Source organism: Fukomys damarensis, unplaced genomic scaffold (assembly GCF_012274545.1).
Source record: "Fukomys damarensis isolate Sample0158 unplaced genomic scaffold, DMR_v1.0_HiC HiC_scaffold_37, whole genome shotgun sequence".
NCBI lineage: Eukaryota > Metazoa > Chordata > Mammalia > Rodentia > Bathyergidae > Fukomys > Fukomys damarensis.
In genome coordinates, this window is record NW_022900949.1 from 8,850,274 (window position 1) to 8,860,158 (window position 9,885).

Consider the following 9,885-nt stretch of genomic DNA (forward strand, 5'->3'; position numbering starts at 1 on the left):
GGAGAAGGGTCCGCCTTATGTAACCCGCGAGCAGAGCTCGGCTTCCCATCGGGGGCCGGGGGCGGCGGGAACGTGGCGGAGGGAGGAAGGCATACGAAAAATACCCCGCCCCAAACGTCCGCAAGGTGCTGTGCAACCTTGGGCTGAGTCCTTAGCTTTCCTGTTTCTGAGCCACGAGGTGCTCGCTCGTGGGTGCTGCGGTGCCCAAGCTCCCCGCAAGCCGGGGTGCGGCACGTTTAGCATCCTTGTGCCGGGTCGCCTAGCCTAGTCCCGGAAGTGCGGATGTGACCTTGGGTTTTAGAGCAGCGTTTTGGTTGGAAGTTGAAGGCGCAGTAACGTTCTAGGGGAACCTTGATGCTTTCTCGTCCTGGCCGTATATGGCAGCGTGGTACCCGGTGCTCTGGAAGACCTGTCACTGTGGGGTGGTGCCCTGCAGCCCCTTTTCTGGATTGTCAGTTGCGAGTGACGGCTGAAGTCGGCTTTTGGAAGGTTGAGTGGTTTTTAGGGCTGTATGCAGGGGGCCTGGCTTCCTGCCGGCCCAGGGCCTGGCGGTCCGTAGCCCAGGCTGGTCTTGCTCTGCCAAGCCGGGTTCCTGGAATCCCTGCCGGTCTGAGCCCCACCCCCTCCGCCTAGGTGAACTTCACTGTAGACCAGATCCGGGCCATCATGGACAAGAAGGCCAACATCCGCAACATGTCCGTCATCGCCCACGTGGACCACGGCAAGTCCACGCTGACGGACTCCCTGGTGTGCAAAGCTGGCATCATCGCGTCTGCCCGTGCTGGGGAGACCCGCTTCACAGACACCCGGAAGGATGAGCAGGAGCGCTGTATCACCATCAAGTCGACGTGAGTTCCGGCCAGCCCTGGACCCTGGTGGGGAGGCCTGGGCCCCTAGACTCACAGGAACTGAGCTTCTGGGGGCAGGGGTGTTGGAATGTGGAGAGATGGAGGTTCAGGCTAATGAGGTGGTGCAGGGCTGGGGGTCCTGAGCTGGGGGCTTTAGCTAGTCCTTCCCTCATCTTCTAAGGGGCGGTGACAGTGAAGATGCTTTGGTTGTCGTGCTTGGGAAGGGAGAATACTGATGGCACCTTGGAGTGTTTTATGATTTTTGGTCTTGTACAGGACATTATTGCTGTTCTGGTCCCTAGTAGTGTGGTGATAAGGCATCGTGGCTGTTGTCTTCAGTTGGTAGCTCATTACATGTGTATAGCTGCTTATTTTTTGTGGTAGTGAGCCTTGAACTAGGTTTTTGCCGTGTATTACATCCTCAGCCAGTTTTAAACCTTTGAGGCAGTGTGTTAAGCTGCTGAGTTGTTTAGCGTGTACTGAGCTTGTGGTCTTCCTGCCTCAGGCTCCTCTGGTGCTGAGATCACAAGTGTGTGCTAGGACTTTTTTCCATCCGTCCTGGGTGCTGGTCCTGCCTGGGTCTGCAGGTGTTAGGACCCCTGCAGGGCCCACATTATGGGGCCCAGAAATGTGGGTACCAGGTGGTGCCCATCTCCAGGAGCTGGGGTGGGCGCACCCAAGTGGGGCATCTGCAGCCTGTGCCAGGATGAGTAATGCTGGGAGGGAAGGGCCGGGCAGGGTGCTTGGGAGGCATCGCTGGCTCTTCCCTGTCCCTGCTCACCCTGCGGTCGAAGTCCCTTGTGCAGACTGTGCGGAGCCCGGGTTTGTTGCTGAGGGCAGCTGGGAGTCGGGTTGGTACCACACTGCTAATATGTGTCCTCTACAGCGCTATCTCACTTTTCTACGAGCTCTCTGAGAACGACTTGAACTTTATCAAGCAGAGCAAGGATGGCTCTGGCTTCCTCATCAACCTCATCGATTCCCCTGGGCACGTGGACTTCTCCTCAGAGGTGACGGCTGCCCTGCGAGTCACTGATGGTGCCCTGGTGGTGGTGGACTGTGTGTCAGGTAAGCAGGGGTCCTGCTCGAGAGCCCTGGGGCTGGGCTGTGTCCCTCCTACTGATGTCCCTGTCACTGTGGCTCCCAGGCGTCTGCGTGCAGACAGAGACGGTGCTACGGCAGGCTATTGCTGAGCGCATCAAGCCTGTGCTCATGATGAACAAGATGGACCGTGCCCTGCTCGAGCTGCAGCTGGAGCCTGAGGAGCTGTACCAGACCTTCCAGCGGATTGTGGAGAACGTCAACGTGATCATCTCCACCTACGGCGAGGGCGAGAGTGGCCCCATGGGCAACATCATGGTACGCCTCCTGCCTGCGGGGGAAGGGGCTGGGTGCTTTAGTGATGGGACCCAGCCCTAGGTCTGCGGTGAGCCTGTGTGGCCCTGCTCGAGAAGGCAGGCTTCATTCACATCCTTGTGATGACTGAAATTTCTTCACTTTGACCTGATGTCTCTTGAAGAAAACCCAGTGTCTGATACTCTTGGTGCTAGGGACTTCACTGGGGAATCTGCCCAGAGCCCCCGACTCACTGCGCGCACTTTTCTTCTCCCCCAGATTGACCCTGTCCTTGGTACCGTGGGCTTCGGCTCTGGCCTGCACGGCTGGGCCTTCACCTTGAAGCAGTTTGCCGAGATGTACGTGGCCAAGTTTGCTGCCAAAGGGGAGGGCCAACTGGGGCCTGCAGAGCGGGCCAAGAAGGTGGAGGACATGATGAAGAAGCTGTGGGGTGACCGGTGAGTGTGTGGCTGCCCGGGCCTGGGCCGGTCGGGACTGTGTGCCTGACAGGTTGTGGCCTGGTGGTACCTTGGGAACCCAGGTCTGATGGCTCCGCATTCCCTGTCTGCTAGGTACTTTGACTCGGCCAACGGTAAGTTCAGCAAGTCGGCCACCAGCCCTGATGGGAAGAAGCTGCCCCGCACCTTCTGCCAGCTCATCCTGGACCCCATCTTCAAGGTGAGACTGGGTCTCTAGGGACGGTATTGGGCCCATCACCTGATCTGCTGGACACCTACCTGCCTGAGGTTTGGGCCCAGGTCACCCTGGTGTGACGTGGAGACTCCTGAAGGGTAGGCCAAAGGTGTGGGTAGCAGGTGTGTTTCCAGCCCATGAGGCAGAGGGGCCTTTTGTCCTTGTGTTCTCTGTCATGAGGTGGTCTGCTCGTCCCGACTGGACCCCTGGTCTCCCCGGTGATGCAGGTGTTTGATGCCATCATGAATTTCAAGAAAGAGGAGACAGCGAAACTGATTGACAAGCTGGACATTAAGTTGGACAGTGAGGACAAGGACAAGGAGGGCAAGCCGCTGCTCAAGGTGAGGAGAGGGAGGGGCCCTTGGGCGGGATGTACTGGTCTGGTGCTGGCCGGCAGGGTGGGGTCCCCAGTGGCACTGCTCTTTAGCAGGGCGTGTGGTTCACAGGGCCGAGTCCTCTCTGGGATGGCTCCCTCGGGTCCCGAGCACGAGGTCCTGGTACCTCCTGAGCCCCTGCCCTGCTGCCCATAGGCTGTGATGCGCCGCTGGCTGCCTGCTGGGGACGCACTGCTGCAGATGATCACCATCCACCTGCCGTCGCCTGTCACTGCACAGAAGTACCGCTGCGAGCTGCTGTACGAGGGACCCCCGGATGACGAGGCTGCCATGGGTAGGTGTGGCCAGCTCCAGGCAGACTCACAGGCTTGGGTCTGGGCGGTTTAAAGCAGGAGTGACTTTTTTTTTTTTACTCCTATCCTGGGGATTGAATTCAGGTCCTTGCACTTGGCAGGACAGGTGCGGTGCCGCTGAGCTAAATCCCCGGCCCTAGGAGTGACTTCTCTTTGTGTTCTATTTCCCATTCAGGCATCAAAAGCTGTGACCCCAAAGGCCCTCTCATGATGTACATTTCCAAAATGGTGCCAACCTCCGACAAAGGTCGGTTCTACGCCTTTGGACGTGTCTTCTCAGGGCTGGTGTCCACGGGCCTGAAGGTCCGGATCATGGGCCCCAACTACACTCCTGGGAAGAAGGAAGACCTCTACCTGAAGCCCATCCAGAGGTGAGGGGCCAGGGCGGGACAGTCCTGCTCAGAGCTCCTGGCTGTGCTGTTTTGGGGACACTGAGCACCCCCAACACGTTTTTCTTTGCGGGTCTTTGTAAGCCATTAAGTTGCCCAGGCTGGGCTTGAACTTGAGGTGCCTCAGGCTCCAGAGTGGTGGGTGACGGGTGTGTACCGCTTGTCGACTAAAGCCCTGCCTTCGGGAGACAGTGACCCACAGTGTTTCTGAGACCCTCACCAACACGGGTGCCTGGGGTACGGGCAGAACTGAGCTGTGGGGCTTGAAGTCCCTGCTCCAGCTCCGGGGAGGCCTGGCCCTCAACAGAGCCCCCCCTGCTCTTCCCAGGACCATCCTGATGATGGGCCGCTATGTGGAGCCCATTGAGGATGTGCCTTGCGGGAACATCGTGGGTCTGGTGGGTGTGGACCAGTTCCTCGTGAAGACTGGCACCATCACTACCTTTGAGCACGCCCACAATATGCGTGTGATGAAGTTCAGTGTCAGCCCTGTCGTCAGGGTGGCTGTGGAGGCCAAGAACCCTGCTGACCTGCCCAAGCTGGTGGAGGGGCTGAAGCGACTGGCTAAGTCGGACCCCATGGTGCAGGTGGGTGTGAGCTCGGGGTCTGCTTGTGGCCTAGGGTGTGAGGAGGTCACCACTGTTGAATGGACATGGTGACGTCTAGGGGTGGAGGTTTCTGTCTGCCCCCTGTGTCCCCTTGATGTGGGTGGGTCCCAGTGGACAGGTGCCCCCTTCCTGGGCACTGGAAGGCACTTGGCCAGTCCCTGGGCTGTGTCTTACACGTGGCCCTCACAGTGCATCATCGAGGAGTCTGGAGAGCACATCATCGCGGGCGCGGGCGAGCTGCACCTCGAGATCTGCCTCAAAGACCTGGAGGAGGACCACGCCTGCATCCCCATCAAGGTGGGCTTCGCGAGGCTGGGACCTGTCTTGGCACGGTGTTGGGGACTCTGGCTGGCTTTGTTGCTCGGTGTGACATCTTACTCTGCCCCTCTTGGAGCCCTGTAAGTCTCGGCTTTGCTGGGAGGTGCTGTGCCATTCCCCGCCCATCTTTGGTTCTAGCAAAGCTTGGTGGTGCCCAGGTGGCCCCAGGGTTCTGCACCTGGGACGCAGCTACTGCTTCATGGGTCCCAGAGTAGGTGGCCCTGCCAGTGAGGCTCAGTGCCCCCTGTCCAGGGCTGCCACTATGCAGGTGGGATGCACCGACTGGTGCCCAAGGGCAGCGCTTCTGGAGCCTGTCCTTGCTGTTCCTAGCAGGCGTGTGACCCACAGGCTCTCCCTCCTGCAGAAATCGGACCCTGTGGTCTCGTACCGGGAGACGGTGAGCGAGGAGTCCAATGTGATGTGCCTCTCCAAGTCCCCCAACAAGCACAACCGGCTGTACATGAAGGCTCGGCCCTTTCCCGATGGCCTGGCTGAGGACATCGACAAGGGTGAGGTGTCCGCCCGCCAGGAGCTCAAGCAGCGAGCCCGCTACCTTGCCGAGAAGTACGAGTGGGATGTGGCCGAGGCCCGCAAGATCTGGTGCTTTGGGCCTGATGGCACCGGCCCCAACATCCTCACCGACATCACCAAGGGGGTGCAGTATCTCAACGAGATCAAGGACAGCGTGGTGGCCGGCTTCCAGTGGGCCACCAAGGAGGTGAGCGGGCAGGGGTCCCCGCCTGGCTCCCGGGCCATGCGGCCGTGGGTGGGCTGTGTTCACCCAGGGTGGTCTCTCTCCCCTCCTGCAGGGGGCGCTATGTGAGGAGAACATGCGCGGGGTGCGCTTTGATGTCCACGATGTGACTCTGCACGCTGATGCCATCCACCGCGGCGGAGGCCAAATCATCCCCACGGCACGGCGGTGCCTCTACGCCAGCGTGCTGACTGCGCAGCCGCGCCTCATGGAGCCCATCTATCTCGTGGAGATCCAGGTGAGGCGGACCTGGTGCTCCCACGGCGACCTCTACCCCGTGCCCTGCCGCGCAGCCACTGACCGCTCTTTCCCTGCCCTCAGTGTCCAGAGCAAGTGGTTGGCGGCATCTACGGTGTCCTGAACAGGAAGCGAGGCCACGTGTTTGAGGAGTCCCAGGTGGCTGGCACCCCCATGTTCGTGGTCAAGGCCTACCTGCCCGTCAACGAGTCCTTCGGTGAGTGCCTGCTGCGGCGGTCGTGGGGGCCAGTGCGGTCTCGTTCCCGCTGAGTGGGGCGGAGACCTTTGTGGACCCACGGGCAGCGGTGCCGTCGCTGCTTTCGATGGGTCCCAGCTGTGCAGTCCTGGTCGGCGTCTCCCCGCCCAGGGTGTCTCGGCCGTCCTTCCTGGAGCGTGGGCCACTCAGCCCTCTGTCCCCACAGGCTTCACCGCCGACCTGCGGTCCAACACCGGCGGCCAGGCCTTCCCCCAGTGCGTGTTCGACCACTGGCAGATCCTGCCCGGTGACCCCTTCGACAGCACCAGCCGCCCCAGCCAGGTGGTGGCGGAGACCCGCAAGCGCAAGGGCCTGAAGGAGGGCATCCCGGCCCTGGACAACTTCCTGGACAAGTTGTAGGCGGCACCGCTCCCCCGGCTCCACCACGACAGCACGTCCGCGCATTCTCAAATGACACCTGAGACTGTCCCCACACAGTGACCTCCGCCTGACAGGTTTCCGGGCCTGCTCGTGCCACCGCGCCATTCACACTTGATGCCGTTTCTCTCTATTTATTTCTAGTTCCAGAGGCTGTGGAAACGTCCTCTCCACAGGGACTTCTTGGGCCGGTGGGTGGGGAGGTGGGGCAGGACACCCAGTCCTTCGTCGTTCATTTGTTCAGAGGGAAACACAACTCAGATGTCCAAAAGTTTAAAATAAACACATTACGAGGTCGAGTTGGGTAAATGGCCTGAGGCGGCTCTTACCCTAGAGGGAGGAACAGGTGGGTGGATGAGTCCTGCCCGGGAGGCAAGGGGTCCTGTGCGGTGTCACCACGAGCTCCACCGGCTGTGTCAGTGCCATTGGAATAATAAATTCAGTGCGGTGGTGACCACATGGCCTCGTTGTACGTCATTGACGGGCGTCTGCAGGTGGAAGTGGACCGAGCTGTCCGAGTGGCAGCCCGGAACCAAGTGCCCCATTGCGTCCCCTGGGAAACAGTCTGCAGTCCTGTCCTGGCGTCACCCAGTCGGTCTGTGCCTTGGTGCGGCCGGAGGCTGTGATGAGAGTGATGCCGGCCAAGTTCCTGTGGAGGTGCCAGGTGGCCCGGCGGAGGTGGGCTGGTGCTGCAGCTGGTGCCCTTCATCTGGAGCGCTTGCCCTGTGTCACCACCGAGAGGTCAGGACCTAGCAGGCAGCTTCCATTTATATATGTAGTGCACCATTTTGTTTGAACTTCATGGTTTTTCTTTCAATATTTCTGAGATGGCCTGGCTGTGTGGTTTCTGCTTATTTTGAACTGGTGTAGCATAGGCAGGCTTTGAACTCCAGGGCAGTCCCGCCTCAGCCTCCAAGAGCTGGGATCATAGGCGTGCGCCTCCAGGTCCAGCTTGAACTGCCATTTAGGGATTTAGCTCAGTCTGCCTGCCTCAAAAGCTCAAGGTCCCCAGTTGAATCCCCTGTGCAAAAAAACCCCAAGAACTTATACTGCCTAAGCATCCTGAGCTAAATGTATTTCCCATACATTTTTTTGTGTATCTGTAATAATGAAAAAAACCTTCCTTCTAAAAGGATTTTTCACCGCACTGAGCTCTTTCTTGGTACTGGGGATGGAACTCCTCCCAGACTTTGTGCTTGTGAGGCTGGCGGTGGCGCTGAGCTAAAAACCCCCAGCCCATGCGCTTTCAGAGCCCATTTTACTGATCGCCCCCCATTTCGCTGGTTCTGCGAGCACCAGTTGAGCAGAAGTGCTAAGCACTTTGGGGACAGTGGTTGATGCGTGCAGAGGCCCCCAGGGTATTCCTGAGCCCTTCCGCTGCCCGCTGTGATGCCCAGGGTGGTCGGGAGTGCGCACGGCTCCACCAACCAGCAGGGCCCTGGGCCTATGACGAAGGAAACGCCGGGGTGAGGTCGGGCTCTTGTGTCGGGTTCTGACCTTTGGGTGTCTCAGCTCTGCCTTTGCGTGGCAGGGTAACCTCTGTGAGTGTGTGCATCTGTACATGGGGAAACGCACGCGGCTCCTAAGATGTCTCAGATGCCCATCACCCTTCAGTTTTAGTAGTGAGCCACTAGTCTCACATGGCGAAACTTCCACACAGGCTAAAGCAGGTCCAAGGTTCACCCTAGGAGTTGCCAGGCACCCCCACCCCTGGCTGAACCTTGGCATCTGAGAGGCAAGCCAAGCGGTTGCAAGACTTAACATCCGTTTAGGAGAGGGTGGGGCGCTCCAGAGCCCCGTCCGCCTTCTTTCCTGTGTTTGACTAGCATCCAAACAGCCAATCAGGTTAGGCAAAGTCAGACAGTCAGCCAATGGTGAGTCGTATCCGGGGGCGGTGCCCTGAAAAAAAAAAAAGGGGGCGGGTGTTGAGATGAGGCATGAGCGGCGGGCAGACCAGCCAGTGGGTGGTGGGGTCCGCCTTCCGGGGGCGGGAGCTGGTGGACTCTGGCGTTTGCGCAGGTGCGAGGAGAAGTCCCAGACCAGAGGAGGAGGTTGTACCCTGCGCAGTAGCTGGACCGGCTCGGGACTCGTGGCCGCTGAGGTGCCAATGGGCTCCGGCCTAGGCCGGCGGGCTGGGTGGAACCGGGACAGCGCCCTGGGGACCCTTGGAGTACAAAGAGAGCTAGCAAAACCGTAGGAGAAAGTTTTTGGAAAATAGAGTAGTTGACTGGGCTTGCGAGGGGCGTGTCGGCCTCAGGGATGCTTGAGGCGGACTTTAGGGGAGGGGACACCTTGGGGGAGGGGACCTGGCTGCGCTTTGGGCGTGAAGGTCGGTGGCTGAGACTGCGAGGGCCGTTTGCGGGTGGAGGCGTTTGCTAGATAGAGGGAGAGGTTAATTTTATTAGGGCGGCAGAGGCCAGCAGCACCCAAAGTGGGCTTGCAGAGCGGGCTGTGGAGGCACAGGCGTGTCGTCCTACCATTGGGGAGGCTGAGTCAGGAGGATCCCTGCGAGTTGGAGGCCAGCCTGAACTACATTGAGAGACCCTGTCTCAAACAAAAACAAAAACAGTGAGCTTGCAGCTGGGTGTGTTGGGAAATACCTGTCATGTTGGCACATGCCTGTAGCGCTCTGGGAAGCTGAGGCAGGAGACTTGCAGGTTCAAGCCCAGCCTGGGCAACTTAGCAAATGGAGGGCCTCCCGGAGGGGCTTGTTTTGTTTTGAAACAGGGTCTCACTTTGTAGATCAGACTGGCCTGGCCTTGCACTCGAGTGTTGGGATCGCAGGCGTGCGCCACCACACCCAGCTTCTCAGAGGACCTGTGAACTCAGGGAGGAGCAGTGTGGTAAGCAGGTGTCTGTCTGTTCAGCGGGGAGAAATGGTGAGCTTTCACCTGCTTTCTTTCCCTCCAGGGCTGCAGTGACTGTGGGCAGCTGTTGCTGGAGTAGAAGCTGCTGGCCGGTAGGCGGGTAGCCGCCATGTCTACCTTCCGGCAGGAGGACGTGGAGGACCAGTACGAGATGGGAGAGGAGCTGGGCAGGTGAGCTCGGGGTGTGAACGGCAGCTGTCCCTGTCCCATCCCTTGCTGGAATGCGTCAGGTTATGTGCTTGGCCTTCCTGAGCCAGACCAACCTGGTCTTCAGTTTCCTCTCTGACGTCCGTGTTTGAGATGCAGAAAAACCGCTTTGCTTCCATCCGTACGGCGCCTCATTGGGAACCTGGCATCATGTGGAGAGCAGTCAGCACCAGCTGTGTGTTCTCCCTCTTTAATCTTTTCTGGGGGCCCTGAGATCCCCCACCTTTTGCCTCTTGCCTGAGTTCGTTTTTAATCACTTTGGCAGAAAGTGTGGCTTCCCTCCTGGCGGGGCAGGGCACTGACTTCC

The 9,885-nt window shown here is 59.4% G+C and overlaps 2 protein-coding genes and 1 non-coding gene across 3 annotated transcripts in view; all 3 read left to right on the forward strand.

Moving 5' to 3' along the window:
- Positions 1–6,893, forward strand: part of Eef2 (eukaryotic translation elongation factor 2) — a 7,269-nt gene extending 376 nt beyond the window's left edge. Inside the window, exons 2-15 of the mRNA XM_010634832.2 lie at positions 634–848; positions 1,735–1,916; positions 1,996–2,207; positions 2,463–2,641; positions 2,756–2,861; positions 3,104–3,217; positions 3,407–3,545; positions 3,740–3,935; positions 4,282–4,540; positions 4,751–4,858; positions 5,244–5,597; positions 5,689–5,871; positions 5,955–6,087; positions 6,293–6,893. Of these exons, the coding sequence (XP_010633134.1) occupies positions 634–848; positions 1,735–1,916; positions 1,996–2,207; positions 2,463–2,641; positions 2,756–2,861; positions 3,104–3,217; positions 3,407–3,545; positions 3,740–3,935; positions 4,282–4,540; positions 4,751–4,858; positions 5,244–5,597; positions 5,689–5,871; positions 5,955–6,087; positions 6,293–6,486 (2,574 nt within the window). The 3' untranslated portion in view covers positions 6,487–6,893. The remainder of the gene's footprint in view (positions 1–633; positions 849–1,734; positions 1,917–1,995; positions 2,208–2,462; positions 2,642–2,755; positions 2,862–3,103; positions 3,218–3,406; positions 3,546–3,739; positions 3,936–4,281; positions 4,541–4,750; positions 4,859–5,243; positions 5,598–5,688; positions 5,872–5,954; positions 6,088–6,292) is intronic.
- LOC117284534 lies at positions 2,320–2,385 on the forward strand. The gene has a single exon (XR_004515646.1). It is a non-coding gene; the product is annotated as a small nucleolar RNA SNORD37 (small nucleolar RNA).
- A 1,615-nt stretch (positions 6,894–8,508) lies between the features above and the next one.
- Positions 8,509–9,885, forward strand: part of Dapk3 (death associated protein kinase 3) — an 11,350-nt gene continuing 9,973 nt past the window's right edge. The window contains exons 1-2 of the mRNA XM_010635096.1: positions 8,509–8,605; positions 9,415–9,542. Of these exons, the coding sequence (XP_010633398.1) occupies positions 9,481–9,542 (62 nt within the window). The 5' untranslated portion in view covers positions 8,509–8,605; positions 9,415–9,480. The remainder of the gene's footprint in view (positions 8,606–9,414; positions 9,543–9,885) is intronic.